General features: G+C 38.7%; 1 protein-coding gene across 16 annotated transcripts in view; it reads right to left on the bottom strand.

Annotated features, from left to right (window-relative positions):
• IGSF11 (immunoglobulin superfamily member 11) overlaps window positions 1–20664 on the bottom strand; it is a 301378-nt gene that overhangs the window by 191744 nt on the left and 88970 nt on the right. For 3 of the 16 annotated variants that reach the window (XM_054480103.2, XM_054480098.2, XM_054480101.2), the window contains exon 1: window positions 4842–5265. The exons of 12 other annotated variants lie outside the window; for them this stretch is intronic. In XM_054480103.2, the coding sequence (XP_054336078.1) occupies window positions 4842–4893 (52 nt within the window). In that variant the 5' untranslated portion in view covers window positions 4894–5265. Of the gene's footprint in view, window positions 1–4841; window positions 5298–20664 lie in introns of those variants that run through there. One more of the 16 variants, XM_054480094.2, reaches the window with a different exon arrangement.

Genomic DNA, 20664 nt, shown 5'->3' on the forward strand with positions numbered 1-20664 from the left:
ACTTTGGGCAAAAGCGAGTAAAGGGGTTCTCTAAATTAGGACACTGTTCTGTTTCCATTGTTGGGATCTTCAACAGACTTTGGAAAATATTTAAACTTAAATTTCTAAAAATACTGAACTGATGATTCTTTTAAGACCAGCCTACAAGTGGCCCCAATACATTAGAGTTACATTCACAAAATCATATTGTATTATTACATATTTGTTACCCTCAGTGAAAAAATGGCATTGACTTTCCAATCCCACAAACCTATTACACTTTAACCACCTATTCCAACCCTAAACCCTGGTCCACTACCATTAATGGCTGCTAATGTTAACCTAATTCTCTGAAGATCTTCCCAAGGAACTCTACGTGGTATAAGAATTTTCTGAACTCGGTCCTTCTAGGATCTCAGCTTCCTTCCAGGAATCCTTTTCTAAATGTAAGTGTCCTCTAATACTGTCAGCTTATATCTCTCTCAAGATCAACAGAGTTAACTGCTAAATGAAAACAAACCAGTAAGTAGACTTTTTCAAATAACTTTTTATTGAATGGACTTTGTCCACAACAGTAAATTTGTATGGGTTTCATCCTACACTGTAAATAAAAATTTTAGTGACACTTATCAAAATACGATTCTTTCTGTAATATATGAGTGAGGCAGACCCATACTGTACCTATATAATATCTGATAAAGGCAATGATGATGCGGTAGATCATTGGCTGAGTCTATTATTTGCAAATTGGAAACAAATTTTCTCTCTGTGGCTTACTTCATATTTCTGCAATTTAAAACCATTACAAATGCAAACTACTACTCTGGTCTTTTCTTGGGTGGCAGAAAACCAGGTACACAGAAAATTAATTACCCAAATGTTAACAGAAAAAAAAAAAATCCTTCCATGGTTTAGTAAGATAGGCTTAACTAATAAGTAAACTAATTAACTTTCCACTTTTAAGACCAAACTCAGCTCAAATCAGATGGCTTTTTGAATACCACCCAAGAACCAACAACCTCTCTTAAGCCAGTTGCTCACAAAGTATGGTCAAGAGAAGATTTCAGATCCTCCAGATGGTGTGGGGGCAGTTCTCAAAATGCAAGGACGAGATGTGTTAGTGCCAGCTAGCCCTCACCAAACAAAGAAAAAGTTGAGATGACTGTGTTCACTTGAAGTAAATTAGAAAATAGAAATTCAGCAAACCCTCCCCAAACTGCCTAAAATAATTAAGTGTTGAGAGAGTATAAAAAATTGTCATTAGTCTAGATAACAATAGATTTGGAATCCCTATTCTAAATAAACCAGTTATGGGGCCAGGCGCGGTGCGGTGGCTCAGGCCTGTAATCCCAGCACTTTGGGAGACTGGGGTGAGCAAATCACTTGAGGTCAGGAGTTCGAGACCAGCCTGGCCAACATGGTGAAATCCCGTCTCTACTAAAAATACAAAAATTAGCCAAGCGTGGTGGTATGAGCTTCTAATCCCAGCTACTCGGGAGGCTGAGGCAGGAGAACTGCTAGAATCCAGGAGTCGGGGACTGCAGTGAGCCAAGATCGCACCACTGTACTCCAGCCTGGGCAACAAAAGCCAGACTCCATCTCAAATAAATAAATAAATAAACTAACTAACTAGTTATGGATGAAAAGTTTTAGTGGGAAGGCCACAATTTTCTGAACTTTCTCCCAACTCAGTAAGTACTGCCTGTCCCTTCCTTTGTATTACTCACTACAACTAAAGAATCTTTTGCACCAGCACATCACCTTGTTTGACACTAAATCACACGGCATAAGTATGAAGACTCAAATGAGAATTTTCATTATAAATCTCTCCACTATGAAAGTGTGAAAACACATTTCAAAATCTGCCACATACTGTCACCCGGGGAGGGAAGCCAAAACAAGCACTTTTACCCCTTGCATCATTACCTTGTGTCTGACAACAGTTCTAAGCATAACACTTTTTAAGTGCTTGGTAATTTAATATTTAAATTGTTTCCTGAATAGTCCATGTTGAATATACATGTGTATTAGGCTTAACATCTCCGAAATTTTCATCCCGTAGCTGTCACCTTTCACGTAGGTCAAACTACAGATTTTTACTAACAGGTGAATCCTTCTAAAACAATTACAGTATTAAATTTAGAGCTGATAAATTGGATTTTACAATAAATTTTTAATAATGGTAACACTGAAAAGGTTCACGACTTTTTTCATTTTCATTGCATTTATGCAGTCGTTTCTTTCTTTTTATACATTTTCTCAAATTCTGAAAAGTTATCTGCTATTTCAAGGAATCACAAGTATGAGAAACACTTTAGTTATATCTAACCCATTGGAAGAACTATATAGAAGTCAGCTTTTCAATTCAAATTCCCTTTGAAGTTACTCCACAAATATAAACAAAATAACAAAAAAAAAAGAACAGAATAGAAACAGAAATTAATTAACATCGATTTTCTTTCATTTATTGAAAAGACCCTCTATTTCTACCTTTGGTGTATTATTTCATTGTAGTGGCCACTGCTATTGGTTATTTATCTAGCATCCATTTCCCTTTACCCCTCTGTAATGGAACCAACTTTGTTCAGATACACACCCCTCCTGCTATTCCACATTGAAAGTTCTGGGGATGAGCCATAATTCATTCAAACCAAGTTTGCCCTTGACTAGTTCAAGAATTAAATTCGATTAGGGCAAGGTATTCTCCTGGAGACAGGTATGCTAGCACAAACAGGCGCGCTAGCTGTTCATCCTCTTCCCCGCCCCACAGTAAGGAAACCGAACATCAGTATTTTTTCCATGGCCAGCCGAATAAAGCCCAAACGCAGCATTCAGGATTCTCTACTATCTTGCCCCCAACTACTTTTTGGCTCTTTCTCCCTTGCACACATCTCCTGCTCTAGCAGCTTGGCCTTTCAAGAGTATACCCCTGCCTGTTCCACTTTACATCCTTCCTTGAGGCTGTTCCTTTGGTTAAGAAAGCCCATCCACTCCCATCTAAGCCAATTCATACCCTACTCATTCAATGTCCAGATAAAAAGTAAACTTTTCCAAGAAGTCTTACTTGATACTTACATTAACAAATAGAACTCATCATACATTCCCTGTACCATAAATTATTTGTGCATGCTTATAGCCTGTTTTAAAAATGCAAACTCCTTATGGGCTGCAGACACTCACACGCGTCTTTGTATTCCACCACCACCTTTCCCCACCAGATACTCAAATGCACAGAGTGATGGCTCTGTAAATATCTGTTGAACAAATTAACACTGTTTTTGAAAGTGGAAAATGCCTCTACATAACAGGTTATTGCCAAAACTGGGATGTCCTTGGAAGTCTTTAAAAACATTCTTGTATGGCCTGGGAATAGTTTTGCTGAAGAAAAAGGAACAAATCAGATGACCTTGCAAGGCTGATTCTGCAAATTATAACAACTCTTTTAAAGTACTGCCTAATAATTCAAAAACAAACTATACACAAATGCTATTTACAAAAAGAGTAGCATTTAGTATAATATACAAATTTAATAATAGATTGTTCTACCAAAAATTTGAGCTGTTCTTGTAATATTGGTAATATTTAGAGCTGTGTCCAAGGATTGCATAAAAAGCCGATTTACTCTTATTTCACACTTAAAAGTAGTAGGACAAAGAGAAAAACTGGCCATCTCAAACTAGTAACAGTACAAAAGATATTTGGAAGCACAAGTTCATAACATGGACATATTGATGTTATTGTCTGCACATCATCACTATAAATATACCTACTGAACTCTAGAAAAGTTAATTTTGATGATTACAGCTTCATTAGTTTCTATGGAGAAGACATACAAAAAGTTTTCGTATTCTCTTCTCCCCTATTCAATGAATCTGCACAATTTAAGTTGGCTAGAATTAGGTTACTTCAAAATCAGTTCGAATAAGGCCATAAAATGACTGGAAATATGCTGGTGTCTCCAGAAAAAAAACAGGGTTAACCACAAAGTTCCATAAATCACTGAACCCGCTTTTTAAATAACATCCTTCAGAAAAAAATCTCAGTAAATCTCAGCAATAAATGGCACAGAAAACTGGATTCCACAGGAGAATGCACACACAAAAACAAACAGCACTGTATAGGATGAAAATCAGGATCTAAATTAATATGATGGCTATTCACCGAAAATGTAAGAAAGATTAAGCAGAGAGTGAAAAACTAAATTTATAAACAGATGTTTTAAAAACCGTTAACAAGAAATTTAGACATTTATTTATTTTGTTCTAATATTGTTATATTCTATGTATTTTTGTGAGCCAACTTAAGTCCTTTGGAGATGAAGCTAGAGTGTAAATAAATTCTTGTTTTCGATTGTAGTATAGCACAGTATACAATTATTTTTAAAATAAAGATCATTTTCGGCCAAAACGTGTATAGGCTTCTAAAAGGTTACGTTAAAGCTATAAAGTTTTCCAAATGATTTTAAAAGCACTTCTAGTTTTCCTAGGGCCGCCTAGTAAAGACAACTTGTTCTAAATACAGTTTCTAACTGGACCAATGAGTAAGGGAGTTCGTTATCTAAAAAGGATCCTGCATTCCGCAGAGCGCAGCAAGGTGAGAGTCAGGGCCCGGCCTGGGACCGGAGGTAGCGGGGCGAGTTTAGTTACCTCTCTGACAAGGAACACCTGCGCTGCGCGGTCGGCAGAAGCAGCCGCCGCAGGTGCGCGCGAGCCTCGGCCACAGCAACGAACGCTGCCCCTGAGAAAGTTGGACTCCCGACCCTCGGCAAAGCAAGGAGGCTCTTTGCCGTCCCCAAACAGCTTCGCCCCGGGCCCGCCGACCCGGCCTGGCCCCACCGGGAAGAAAGGGCTGGAGCTACTCACCGTGCAGAGAGAGGAGCAGCAAAGGCGCCAGAGGGGAACGCTGAGAAGTCATCCCGGGGCCGCAGGGAGTGCGCCTGCCGCCTACCCGGCTCCCGGTCGCAGCAGGAGAGGCGCAGGCGTGACTCTCCGCGCTCCTGGGGCAGACTGGTCCTCCCAGACCCAGCGCCGGGCCGCTGTCCTCAGCGCAGAGCTGGGACCGTCGGACCCACAGACGAGCCAAGTGCAGCTGCAGCGCCGCCCGGCTCCGCGGACGCTAAGCTGTGACCAGAGGCGTTCCGGGCTCGCCAGCCGCGCCCAGCAGCGTACAGCCACCTAGCCCTGCCCCAGGACCAGCCGACCCCTCGCGCAGTCCGGGGAGCCACTCCCCCCAACTCACGCCCCCCTACTCCAGCCGCAGCTCGGCTCCTCGCCGCGCCGCCCACTCGCCCCGCTCGGTCTCCAGGGCAACCGCGGCTCCAGCGCGACGCCTGGCGGCCCACCCGCGGAGCGGAGCGCGGCGCGCAGCTGGCGCGGCCCCCGCCACCTGTGCAGCGCGCCGCCCGCTCCCCCGCACGCCTCCACCAGCTCCGGGAACCGAGGGGCGGGCGCCCTCCTCGCCGGAGTTAGGGCCCCTCCCTTGCTCTAAACCCCTCCGCAAACAGGTGGTGTCGGCTTCATGCATCCTGGAGAGCTCTAGCAATGACTTTTCCACAGCCTTCCTCTGAACCTGCAAGAGTCTTTCCTGTTGCAGTTTTCGGATAATTTATATTTGGCTTTTTCACTTTCAATCCTCTCTTATAAAACCTAAATAATCTGAAAGAACCTGACTCTGGCAGAATTAGGAATTCCTAGTTTTACAGTTTTTTGGTTTTGCGCTGTTTCCTGGATACCTTTTCACCTTTCTTCCTTGAAAAGTGGATAGAGGCTGTACCATGCCCCTAACTCCCCATTCCTATCAGAGAGACTGGCATCTTATCTTCTCTTGCCCCTTTTGTAAACCTTATGTCAACTTCTAATATTTTAAGTTTTCCAACTTAAACGTTAGTGCTTTCTTAAACTGACCTTAAGTATACATGTTAACTAGTGGGGTAGGTACATTTATTGTAATAGTTGTTTATTGGGTTTTTTGTTTTTGCTTCTTGTTTGTTTGGGTTGGGTGGGGAGAAAGACTTTCCTAGCATCTGAAATTGTTTTACTTAAATATCTACCTACATCTTTTCTTATAAAACCTATCTTTATTCCCTTATACTGTGCTCTGCTCTTTATTGTACAGCTCTTAGACACTTCCTGCTTCAGCCTCCAAACTGAGCCTTCTAAATTTGAGGACATGCCTGCCCAGGGGATGCCAACCCATTTTGGTCAGTTTCTACAGCAGCATAAATTAGGATTCTCAGAGCCATTCAGAAATTGAGCCTTCATCTGGCAAATACAATCCTCCCAGGGAAACTCAGAAACAAAAATAATATGCACAGAAGAAAAATATGTAAAATATTTTTTAAACATACATTTGGACAAGGATTGGAAGATATATGTAAAATTAAAATATCAAGATGGTGGAGTTATGGATGGACTTCTCTTTTTTGAAAATGTGGATATTATATTTTTAAGGTTAAAAAAAGGAAACATGTTAAGAAATGTTAATAACTTTTAACAAGAGTATCCTGAAAGGATAAATTTTGATTATGAATTAGAGATGCCTCAACTTTGCTCACTACTTCCAACTTGCTAGAATTCCCTACCAGATCTCTAATGGCAAGAAACAAATGATATGACAGTAGAGTTTTTCATATTAATAACAGAAATTTAAATTTCCAACTATGATATCACGAGGCTAATTCTCATTCTTTTAAACTCCAGGGGTAAGGACTAGAGTTTCTTTTATCCATCCTATTCAATTCCTCACCCTCTCTTATACATATTCCTGCAGTCTAATCCAGTCCTAAGCAGGGTGTAAGAGTAAGCAATATAAGAAGAAAAACAAGGAAGCTGTCAAGTATAGGAGCTACTGAGAGCAATTCTTCATGTCACCATAATCTCAGATATAAATATAGAGGCAGAATATTTATCCTTTAAATAAATATCCTTTAAATAACCTAATAATCTGAGCTTAAAGCCCTGATAAAGCAAGTTTTCTGATATATTTATCGCATCGATTTAACAACTATTTACCAAGTACCTACACTTTGTAGGGCACCGGGTTTAAGGTTAAACCAAAAAAAAAAATTACCCCTGACCCCAAATAAGTTCCAATTGCATATGGGCTATATCTGTGCTATCATGAATAAGCAGATAGAGTTCTGCCTCTTTGTCACCTAAGGATACTTCTGCCTTGCCAGACAAGAGCTACTGAGTCATTAAGAGGACAGTGCTCACAGTTCAGTAGAGGAGCCCTTTCAATAGAAAAAAAAAAGTATGGCTTCTGAAGGGAGAGTGAGGATGATCAGATTTCAGAAGGCAATCCAGCTGCCCAGAAGCATGGGAGCAGATGGTAGATGGCGGACCAGAAGAAAGCAGATCAGGAGTACTAGAAGCTCCAAGTGCTGTACACACAGGTTTCCAAGGACACTCTCCCAGGAAACAAAAAGTGTGGTTTTTAAAAAAATTCATAGAGATAATACCATTGGCATATACTTTGAGTAATTTTTTATTAGTAACGATGAGTTTCACCAGCTCTTTTATCCTAATCTGCTTTACAACCACAGAAGGATTTCTTTAAATCTCTTAAGTATTCTGAGTACTAAAGACACAGACAACATGTTATATTTGTATAACACTTTACAAATTTCAAAGTGCTCTCACACCTATTATCTGATTTAATCTTCACAGCAAACCCAGGGGGAATGGGTAAGGCATGTATGATGACCCTGTCTTCACACAGGAGGATACTGTGTCTTAAAGCTATCTGAGGGTAACACTGTACTTGCCTCCTAAAGATTTATCCCACCTCTGCCCCACCATGATCACTACCACACACATGATACCACCTCAGAAGCTATGAAATTTGGATGAGATTGGCCCCACCCTCATCTCTGAGAGAGTTATAGTTGGTCTACCTTACCAAGAAAGAAATGGAGAGGGGAATGATCAGGATGTGGAATCCTGGTAGAAGACTCTGCTATATGGCACCTTTGACTCAAAAACATTGATGACGTGAAAATAAGTCAACTGCTAAAGTTCACATTTTAATCCTAGGCAGGCTTCTCTCCTCAACCCATCAAAATGCTGGACCACTTCTTTCCACAATCAGTTAATCTGCCTTCAAGAATGGAATATTAACTATATTATTAGCTTAGGAGGAACATAATTAAGAAAGAAAAATGATGTAGGGAATTATAAGGATTTCCAATGCCAAGTATAAATTATTTTTGAATTAGCTATTTTAAGTTTTTAATACCTCAGGATCCCTCTTCATTCATGTATATAAATTAAAGGTTAATTGCATTTAAGTTTTGGTCTGTATTTGTCTATGGAGTGTTTTATCAGAACATTATTCTTAAAGTTAGGAAAAACCTGTTTGATCCTTGCTTGAGCCAGTAGCTCATTCTGTATATATTTTAACCCAGCTGCTTAGAGCCAGCATATAGTCTAGAGCACAGTTTGGTCCTTTTAGAAGTAAAATTTTAGAAGAATTTTTCTCCCTCCCCCTTTGCAAAATGTCAAGAAAAGCTCTAAAATGACAATAAAGGAATGGAGAAGAAAATAGTGGCATCATTACAGTAAGAAAGAAAGTAAACCAACAAGTGTTCATTGTAGGTTGACATAAATAGACCACTTAATATTTTAAAACAACACTCTCAAATTTTGGATTAACTCATAATGTAGATATATTGATATCTTGTTGTCTTTCTTACATCTGTTTCTTCCCGCTCCTCTGTCAACTGTTCCTAGATAGGATTTACAAGGAGCTAAACAGCAATATCCATCCTCCTCCCCATAGTCCAATCCCTATCACTGTTGTGAATATTGTCAAAGTTTCCCATCTTCATCCATTTTGGGAAAAGTTAGCTCTTTTTCTTGAAGCCCTAATTTATTTTTAGGTAAAGTTACTCTCTGAGCAGGGAACATTGTAACGAAATGCTACTGAACTAATTCTAATAGCAAATTTAAAATAATACCACTATTTTTTTTAGGACTTGAAAAAGGCAATAGCATAAGTAGCATTTTGTATGTTACCTGAAAAATTTTTGTATTTTCATTTTTATAAGGAATATAATTTTCAAATATTCTGCCAAGTTTCTTTACCAGTTTTCATTAAAGGTAATATGCTTCAGATTAATTCACTTGATTTTATATTGGGGTATAGGAAGTTACCTCAGTGTTTTCCAATTCTGAGGTGTTTTCCATAGACGTTTAATTTAAAGTGCAGTTCAGACTTTCACTTCCAGCAACAAAACGTGTTAGAGACCTTGATTTATTAAAAATGTGAAATTATATATTTTTATAATCTTAAATGAATCCATTATAATCTTGAATGAATAAAATATGGAAAAGTAAAGCCAAAGGCTGCACGAAGGAAGGAATCCATCTATAGTCTATTCCTAACACAGCATCCACGGTGATCCTATGAAGTCAGATCAGGTCTGTCCAAGACCTTCCAATGGCTTCCTGTATCACTCAGGATGAGTCCTTACTGTAAATGACAGGGCCTGTGTTAGTTGTCTATTGCTGCTGTAACAAATTACTACAAACTTAGTGGCATAAAACAACACAAATGTGTTATAGTTCTTGAGGTCAGAAGTCCAAAATGATTCTCAATAGCCTAAAATCAAGGTGTGGACAGGGCTGTGTTCCTTTCTGGAGGTTCCAGGGGAGAATCATTTTCTTACCTTTTCCAGATTCTAGAGCCCACCTATTTTCCTTGGCTCATGGTCCCCTTCCTCTATCTTCAAATCCAGCAACATCTGGCCAAGCCCTTCTCACCTCTTTCCACATTTAAGGATCCTCGTGATTACACTGGGCCCACACAGATAATCCAGAATAACCTCATTTCCAGATCAGTTGAACAGCATCCATCAGCAACCTTAATTCCCCTTTGCCATAGGAGGTAATATATTCACAGGTTCTGGGGATTAGGAAGTGGGGAATCCCCTTTGTGGGGGGCCCTTATTCTGATTACCACAAGACCCTACTGGATCTAGTCCCCCATTATCTCTCTGACCACATCTTCTGCTTTTCCCCTTAGTCATTCTGCTCTCACCATAACGACCTCCTCAATGTTTCTTGAATAAGCAGGAACATGTTTGCCTCAGGACCACTAAAATTGTTCTTTCCCTACATTTTTGCATAGCTCTCCTTTCACTTCTTAAGATCTTTTCTCATGTGTCACTGACACATGAGACTTTCTCATAAGTCGTAACTGACCATTGAAACCGCCTTTGCAAAATTATGACGGAGACAGTGAAAGAGATCTAACTTAACCTACTCCATCTTGCTTCTAACCTCCAACCTGTCCTTGTTCATTCCTGGGCATAGGCTGAACTAACTTTGGGAGAAACTTAGTTTATAGTTTAAACAAAGATGATAACAGCCCTTTTCCAAAGCAGACCTTCTTCTTGCCTGGGGACTAGATTGCTTTTGTAGGACTAACATTAGCCACAAGATTAGAAATTATGGTTTAGGAGTCATGCAGCCAGAGGCTACAAGATTCCGATCCTCCCTAAACTGCTCCTAAGATCAGTGCTTGAGATATTTTGCAGACCCTGCACAGGATGGATGGATCAGCTGGCACCTCCCAGACCAATAAACTGGCTCATTTGATCTTGTGGCCCCCTCCCAGGAAATGACTCAGTGCAAGAAGACAGCTTTGATTCACTATAATTTCATCCCTAACCAATCAGCACTCCTGGCTCAATGGCTTCCCCCCATCCACCAAGTTATCCTTAAAAACTCTGCTCCCTGAATGTCTGGGGAGACTGATTTGAGTAATAATAAAGCTCCAGTCTCCCGCACAGCCGGCTCTGCGTGAATTACTCTTTCTCTATTGCAGTTCCCCTGTCTTGATGAACTGGCTCTGTTGAGGCAGCAGGCAAGGTGAACCCCTTGGGCAGTTAACATCATCCTTCTAAAATAAAAAATTTAAAAGACATTTTAAAATCCTTCTCCCTGTTGTATCTTTTCTTAGCATTCTGTCATTAACATACTCAATTATTTTAATAATCTTGTTTGTTTGTTGTCTGCTTCACCCAATATAATCTACAAGGACAGGAACTCTATTTTATTCATTGCTGAATTCTCAGTGTCTTTAACAGATCATGACACATGTAGATACTGAATAAACACTTTGAATGGATGAATCAATGAATGAAGCAATTCTCAAGAAATATGACAGGATTGAAATTATTTACAACACATTCTTTGACCACAATGATATTAAGGTAGATATCAATAACAAATACACACTCACACACATTTAGATATTACAAAAAGCAATTCTAAATAATTCAAAATCAAGAAATCATAAAGGAAACTAAAGTGTATCTGGAAGAAAATAAAAATATTTTATATTGAAATCTGTAAAATGCAGCTAGAGTATCTATTCGAAGGAAAACTTAAAGCCTCAAATGTTTATAATAGAAAAGATGCAAACCTAAACACAAATAATTTACTATTTAGCTTAAGAATTTTGATAAAATAAAATAGGTCTAAAGGAAGTATTAATAGAAGAAAATAATATAGAGGCAAAATCAATAAAATGTTTAACAAATATATAATACAGAAGATTGACACAGTCAAATATTTGCACCTTGAAAATGTTAGTTAACAAAACTCCAGTGACACTAATCAAAATTAAAAACGAGAGAGACCTCAAATAAAAATGGTGGCCAGATGCAGTGGCTCACGCCTATAATCTCAGCACTTTGGGAGGCCAAGGCAGGTGGATCACCTGAGGTCAAGAGTTCGAGACCAGCCTGGCCAACATGGCGAAACCCCATCTCTACTAAAAATACAAAAATTAGCCAGATGTGGTAATGCACACCTGTAATCCCAGCTACTACTCTGGAGGCTGAGGTGGGAGAATCGCTTGAACTCAGGAGGCAGAGGTTGCTGTGAGCCGAGATCATGCCACTGCACTCCAGCCTGGGCAACAAGCAAGACTTCATCTCAAAAAATAAAAATAAAAAAGGAGACATTACTACCTATGCTGCAGATATTTAAAAGATAAGAAAAATGTGAATAATTTTCTGCCAAAAAATCTGAAAATTTGGAGGAAATGGGCAATATCCTAGAAAAATATAACTTATCAACATTTGCTCAAAAATAAGCAGAAAACGTGGATAGTCCCGTACAATTAAGGTAATTGAAGCAATAGTTTAAAATCTTGATATAAATAAAATTCTAGCTCTAGGTAATTTTATCAGCAGATTTCACCAAATGTTCAGAAAACAAAAACAAACCCAATCTTTTAAAACTATTTAAAAATAGAGAAAAAATGAAACACTCCACTCATTTTATGATGCTACCATTATACTGCATACCAAATACTGACAAGAATGATAGGAGAAAAGAAAAGAAAATAGGCCAATTTTTCTTATGCAAAGAGATGTAAATGAGCATTAGCAAACCAAGTCCACTAATATATATATGAGATAATGCATCACACCAATTGGATTTATTTCATGAGAGTAATGTTTCATATTTAACAATCAATGCAATTCACCACATTGAGGTTAAAGGAAAAAAATGAGATGATCATTTTATTAAGTGCCCACTGAAGGCAATGAAGCCATTCCTGGCCTTATCTGACAGAGGTCCTTGGGGAAGAAAAGGCAGCCAGCAGAATCAGACAGAGGCCACAGGGTGAAGGAAGCTCATAGTGCAGATTGGAGTGCTCAGTGGGCAGGCAGGGAGGGGCAAAGCCTGAGAGCCCTGCTTGTTTTCTCAGCAGGCAGGGTTGTAGCCTTCGGCAAGATCTCAGCCCTGATTGCAAGCTGACTGGATATAAACTCAATATGGTTCCTGGAGCATGGCAGGAGTGAGACTGACCTTGCTGGTTATGAGGGAGCTGGGTAAGGCCTGTCACTGCTGGCTTTCCCCCACTTCCCTGGTGACCTGTATGATGCAGCAGAGGCAGCCATAATACCCCTGGGAACAAAACTCCATTGGCCTGCGAACCACCTCCCACCCCCCACAGTGGTGTCAGCAAGCCCTGTCCAAGAAGAGCCTGAGCTCAGACCTGCCTAACAGTGCCCACACCTGATGGTTTTTCTCTACTCACTCTGGTAGCTGAAGACAAAAGGCATAAGCTCTTGGGAGCTCTGTGGCCCTACCCATCACCTGAGAATCCTGAGTACCCATCCTGCCAAACGTAGGGCAAGGTTATATACCCCTTCTACTACCTCAGCTGGCGCTCTCTTGAAAACACCACCTCCTGGCTGGAGGCAAACCAACTCAAGCCATTACAGCAACTCATAACAGAACAACTGTTACCAGGGGGTCCTTGTACTTAGAGCTCCCAAGATGGTGGCGGGCAGCTTCCAAGATGGTGGCAAGCTTCTTGTTCTCTGACCTGGGGTTCTTGGCCTCACGGATTCCAGGGAATGGAATCTTGGCTCATACGGTGAGTGTTATAGCTCTATTAGAAGCTGTGGGTCACAGAAGAGAACCGTGGAACCCAGCGACTAGTGTTCAGCTCGACTTGGACGAACCTGGGCACTTAGCTGTGCAGGAACAATGGCAAGCCTTTAGCCTGATTGTGCAGTTGCAAGATTTAATAGAGTGAAAACAGAGCTCCCATTAATGGGAGGGGACCCAAAGGGGGTTTCTGTTGCCAGCTCGAATGCCTGAAATAGACATCATAAAGAAAAGACAATCACAACTTCTGAAAATGAAAGACATACTTACAGAAATGCAAAATACACTGGGAAGTTTCAGCAATCAAATTGAACAAGTAGAAGAAAGAACTTCAGAGCTTGAAGATACGACTTTCTAGTTAACCCAATCAGACAAGGGTAAAGAAAAAAAGAATTTTTAAAAAATAAACAAAGCCTCCAAGAAATTTGGGATTATGTTAAATGACCAAACATAAGAATAATTAGTATTCCTGACGAAGAAGAGAAATCTAAAAGTTTGGAAAAAGTATTTGAGGAAATAATTGAGGAAAACTTCCCTGGTCTTGCTAGAGATCTAGATATCCAAATATAAGATACTCAAAGAACACTTGGTAAGTTCATCACAATAAGATCATCACCTAGGCACAGAGTCAACAGGTTACCTAATATTAAGATGAAGGGAAGAATCTTAAGAGTTGTGAGGCAAAAGCATCTGGTAACCTATTATACAAAGGAAAAGCTACCAGACTAACACCAGATTTCTCAGCAGAAATCCTGCAAGCCAAAAGGGATTGGGGTCCTATCTATAGCCTTCTTAAACGAAATAATTATCAGCCTAGAATTCTGTATCCAGCAAAACTAAGCTTCATAAACGAAGGAGAGATAAAGTCTTTTTCAGACAAACAAATGCTGAGAGAATTCACCACTACCAAGCTTGCACTACAAAAAAATGCTAAAAGGAGTTCTAAATCTTGGAACAAAACCTGAAATACACCAAAATAGAACCTCCTTAAAGCATAAATCTCACAGGACCTATAAAACAATAACACAATTAAAAAAAGGAATTCAAGCAACAATCAGCATGATGAATAGAACAGTACCTCACATCTCAATACTAACATTGAATGTAAATGGCCTAAATGCTCCACTTAAAAGATAGAGAATGGCAGAATGGATAAAATCCCACAAACAAGTATCTGCTGTCTTCAAGAGATTCAGCTCACACATATGGGCTCACATAAACTTAAGGTAAAGTGGTGGAAAAAGATATTCCATGCAAATGGAAACCAAAAGTAAGCAGGAGTAGCTGTTCTTATTTATATCAGACAAAACAGACTTTAAAGCAACAACAGTTAAAAAAATAAAGAGGGGCATTATATAATAATAAAAGATTAGTCCAACAGGAAAATATCACAATTCTAAATATACATGCACCTAACACTGGATCTCCCAAATTTATAAAACAATTACTACTAGACCTAAGAAATGAGATAGATGGCAATACAGTAAGAGTGGGGGACTTCAATACTCGACTAACAGCACTAAACAGGTTATCAAGACAGAAAATCAACAAAGAAACAATGGAATTAAACTATACTCTAGAACAAATGGACTTAACAGATATTTACAGAACATTCTACCCAACAACTGCACAATATACATTCTATTTATCAGCACATGGAACATTCTTCAAGATAGACCATATGATAGGCCACAAAACAAGTCTCAATAAATTTAAGAAAATTGAAATTATATCAACTATTCTCTCAGACCACAGTGGAATAAAATTGAAAATTAACTCCAAAAGGAACCCTCAAAACTATACAAATACATGGAAATTCAATAACCTGGTCCCAAATGATCTTTGGATCAACAATGAAATCAATATGGAAATTTAAAAATTCTTTGAACTGAACACTAATAGTGACACAACTTATCAATACCTCTGGGATACAGCAAAAGCAGTGCTAACAGGAAAGTTCATAGCATTAAATGCCTACATTAAAAATTCTGAAAGAGCACAAACAGACAATCTAAGCTCACACCTCAAGGAACTAGAAAAAAAGAACAAACCAAACCCAAACCTAGAAGAAGAAAAGAAATAACAAAGATCAGAGCAGAACCAAATGAAATTGAAACAAAAAAAAATGTACAAAAGATAAGTGAAACAAAAAGATGGTTCTTGGCTGGGTGTGGTGGCTCATGCCTGTAATCTCACCACTTTGGGAAGCCAAGGTGGGTGGATCACTTGAGGACAGGAGTTTGAGACATGTCTGGTCAACACGGTGAAACTCTGTCACTACTAAGACTACAAAAATTAGCCAGGTGTGGTGGTGTGTGCTTGCAATCCCAGCTACTCGGGAGGCTGAGACAGGAGAATCACATCTGTCACAAAAGAAAGAAAGAAAGGAAGAAAGGAAAGAAGGAAGGGAGGGAGGGAGGGAGGGATTTAAAAATTGCCAACAAAAAAAGTCCAGGACCAGATGGATTCACAGCTGAATTCTGTCAGACATTCAGAGAATTGGTACCAATGCTAATGAAACTATTCCAAAAGACAGAGAAATAGGGACTCCTCCCTAAATCATTCTATGAATCCAGTATTACCCTAATACCAAAACCAGGAAAGGACACAGCAAAAAAAAAAGAAACCTACAGACCAATATCCCTAATGAATATAGATGCAAAAATCTATGTTCTTGATGCAATGCCCATCAAAATACCAACATCATTCTTCACAGAGCTAGAAAAAACAATCCTAAAATGTATATGGAACCAAAAAAGACCCTGCATAGCCAAAGCAAGACTAAGCAAAAAGAACAAATCTGGAAGCATCACATTATCCAAGTTCAAAATTATACTACAAGGCTATAGTTACTAAAACAGCATGGTACTGTTATAAGTACAAACATAGATACAAAATATTAACTAATCGAATCCAACAGGTTATCAAAAAGATTATCCGCCATGATCAAGTGGGTTTCATACCAGGGATGCAGGATTGGTTTAACATATTCAAGTCAATAAATGTGATACACCACATAAACAGAATTAAAAAAAACAAAGGTCATATGATCATCTCAATAGACTCTGAAAAAGCATTTCACAAAATCCAGCATCCCTTTGTGATTAAAACCCTCTGCAAAATCAGCATACAAGGGACATACCTGACTGTAATAAAAGCCATCTGTGACAAACCCACAGCCAACATTATACTGAATGGGGAAAAGTTGAAAGCTTTCCCCCTAAGAACTGGAACAAGACAAGGATGCCCACTTTCACCACTTCTATTCAACATACTAGTGGAAGTCCTAGCCAGGGCAATCAGACAAGAGAAAGAAATAAAAGACATCCAAATCAGTAAAGAGGATTCAAACTGCCACTGTTTGCTGATTTGCTGCTGTTTTCTAGGTATAGATCATATACCTAGAAAACCCTAAAGACTCTTCCAAAATGCTCCTAGATATGATAAATGAACTCAGTAAAGTTTCAGAATATAAAATCAATGTACACAAATCAGTAGCACTGCTATACACCAACAGCGACCAAGCTGAGAATCAAATCAAGAACTCAACCCCTTTTACAACAGTTGCAAAAAAATAAAATAAAATACTCAGAAATGTACCTAACCAAGGAAGTGAAAGATCTCTACAAGGTAAACTACAAAACACTGCTGAAAGCAATTACAGGTGACAGAAACAAATGGAAACACATCCCATGCTCATGGATGGGTAGAATCAATACTGTGAAAATGACCACACTGCCAAAAGCAATCTATAAAGTCAATGCAATGCCCATCAAAATACCAACATCATTCTTCACAGAGCTATTAAAAACAATCCTAAAATGTATGTGGAACCAAAAAAGACCCTGCATAGCCAAAGCAAGACTAAGCAAAAAGAACAAATCTGGAGGCATCACATTATCCAAGTTCAAACTATACTACAAGGCTATAGTTACCAAAACAGCATGATACTGTTATAAGTACAAGCATATAGACCAATGGAACAGAAAAGAGAACCCAGAAATAAAGCCAAATACTTACAGCCTACTGATCTTCATCAAAGCAAACAAAAAGATAAAGTGGGAAAAGGACCCCCTATTCAACAAATGGTGCTGGGATAAATGGCAAGCCACATGTAGAAGAATGAAACTGGATCCTCATCTCTCACTTTATACAAAAATCAACTCAAGATGGATCAAAGACTTGAATCCAAGACCTGAAATCATAAAAATTCTAAAATATAACATCATAAATACCTTCTAGACATTGGCTTAGGCAAAGAGTTCATGACCAAGAACCCAAAAGCAAATGCAAAAAATCAAAGATAAATAGATGGGACTTAATTAAACTAAAAAGATTCTGCACAGCAAAAGAAATAATCAGCAGAGTAAACAGGCAACCCACAGAGGGGGAGAAAAATCTTCACAAACTATGCATCTTCACAAACTATGTATCCAACAAAGGACTAATATCTAGAATCTACAAGTAATTCAAACAAATCAGCAAGAAAAAAACAATAATCCCATCAAAAAGTGCACTAAGGACATGAATAGGCAATTATCAAAAGAAGATAAACAAATGGTCAGCAAACATGTGAAAAAATGCTCAACATCACTAATTATTAGGAAATGCAAGTCAAAACCACAATGTGATACCACCTTACTCCTGCAAGAATGGCCATAATTAAAAACTAAAAAATAATAGATGTTGGCATGGATCTGGTGAAAAGGGAATACATTTATACCGCTGGTGGGAATATAAACTAGTACAACCAGTATGGAAAACAGTGTAGAGATTCCTTAAAGAATTAAAAGTAGAATTACCATTTGATTCAGCAATCCTACTACTGGTTATCTGCCCAGAGGAAAAGAAGTAATTATATGGAAAAGACACTTGCACACACATGTTTATAGCAGCACAATTTGCAATTACAAAAATATGGAACCAGCCTAAATGCCCATCTGTGTATATATACACAGATACAGACACACAAACACACACACACACACCCCACACCATGGAAACTACTCAGTCATAAAAAGGAATGAAATAATGGCATTCACAGTAAACTGGATGGAGTTGGAGACCATTATTCTACGTGAAGTAACTGAGGAATGTAAAACCAAACATTGTATGTTCTCATTTATATGTGGGAGCTAAGATATGAGGACGAAAAGGTGTAAGAATTATATAATGGACTCTGGGGACTCGGGGAAGGGTGGAGGGTGGTGAGTGATTACAAAAAAGTACACATTGGGTTCAGTGTACACTGCTCAGGTGATGGATGCACCAATATCTCAGAAATTACCACTAATGAACTTATCCATGTAACCAAATACCACGTGTTCCCCAAAAACTACTGAAATAATTTTTGAAAATGATACATTTATTATTTTTCAGTACAACTAGAAGGGAAAGGGTATTGGTGGATGTGGGGCATCCAAAACTGCAGACACTGGTGATTTTTTAAATTTTGTTATTTTTTTTTTACTGCCAAGCTTTTTTTTTCTGCTAAGCATCAAGACCTTCTTCCCATGTTCAGACAATTTTCCAGAGTTTGATTTTCAGTGGAAAGTAGGGTCCACCTTCCCCTGCAGAGGCCAGAAATATCCCCTAGCAACCAGGGTGCAATCACATAACATGAGGTTCAGCCAACTGGAGAGCCTCATATTTGGAATTGTAAGTCTTGAGCAAGTGTAACAAAAATTTAGGGATAAGGAAAGAAGAAGGAAAAGGAAATGATAAGACATAAAAGAAGGAAGAGATGACAAAGAGTTCATTCCACTGTCCACTGACCAGAGGCAGTTGTAGCTGTGGTGCCAGCAGTGGTGGTGGTGCCAAGAGCTGTCCAGTGAGTCCCCACCAGAGTGTTCCTCTGGTGTCATTTGGCTATTCAGCCTCCTTTGGTTGCTGCTTATTTTCTAATCCTTTAGACTTCCCATCTTTTCTATGAGCTACCTAACAGCCTGGACCTTTTCTCCTTTAATGAACCATCATCAGTTTCTGTTGCTTGCAACCAAGAACATTGTCTTTAGGACTAAAGTGTTCTGAAATTCTTGTCTTTCCAGAAAGTTAGAGATATTGATTAACTTACACTTCAAAAGAGGTGAGGAGGGTCCTACCTGATGAGAGCCATCAGAGATCTTTCTAAACCAGCAACATCCAAGAAAAGGGTCAAAACATAAGAAAAAACAACTCTGAGAAGAACCAGAAGATTTTGAAAAAATGGCCTCCAATCTGATAGCACATATGATCAGTGTGTGAATCAGAACCAGTGATGGGTGTACATTTCACACTTAAACTTAATCCATATTTATGGCATACTTATATGGTCCAGGCACTGTAACTGTACTATACACTTTAACATAATCATCTTATTTAAATCCTCACAACAATGCTGTGATGCAAGTAATTTTACTTCATTTTTCCACATAAAGAAAACTGAGATTCAAAGGAGCTTTAAACTGCATAGTCAAGATGATACAGCTCATAAATAGTAAAGCTTAGAAAGTAAAACTCAAGTTTTCTGTCTCTATGGCCAGTGTTCTTTCCACTATATGCAGATACCTCCATTTGAATTAGCACCCTGATCAACAATTTGAAACTGATAAACTTTCTGCTACTTTTTAATACTAAAATATCTTTTGTTCAGATTTTAGCCTGTCTTTTGTATCTGTTAATGAACACTCTTCTTAAGAGATACAGACATATACAATTAAATAGATAACCCACTCTTTAAAAATTAATCCAAAGTTTTATATTTTGTAAACATGAAAGACTAAGTAAATAATACCTGGATTTTAAATGTTTTTAATAATAAAATCAGGAATAACCCATAAAAATTGGAACTCAAAAACAGTGAGCTATGCTGTTTCTATGGTAACACAATAAGGAAAAAATTAGATGGCCTAAAAGATATTTTAATTCAAATAAATTGGCTCACAGTTTTAATATCATTTTTAGAAAAATCAATATATATCTAATCATTATTATTACCAAAATCCACATATTAATACCATGTATTCTTAAAGAAAGAGTGCCGCAGTATTAGAATCTTCTTATGCACCATTTCATATCTTCTCAGTTCTATCTCTTATTCTAGCTTCTGCTGCAGGCTTAGATCAGCTTCTCACAGGTATAACCTAATAGTGTGTTGCTTTGCCTTGGACTATATCAAGTACCTCTCTCTTTCTGCTCCAGAGATTCGCTGACACCAGCAGGAATCCGGAGCCATAGACATGTGCAACCTGGATGCATAGGGGCCACTCTTGACCAATGTAGGATGGGACTCAAT

The sequence above is a fragment of the Pongo pygmaeus genome, chromosome 2 (assembly GCF_028885625.2).
Source record: "Pongo pygmaeus isolate AG05252 chromosome 2, NHGRI_mPonPyg2-v2.0_pri, whole genome shotgun sequence".
In the NCBI taxonomy this organism is placed as follows: Eukaryota; Metazoa; Chordata; class Mammalia; order Primates; family Hominidae; genus Pongo; species Pongo pygmaeus.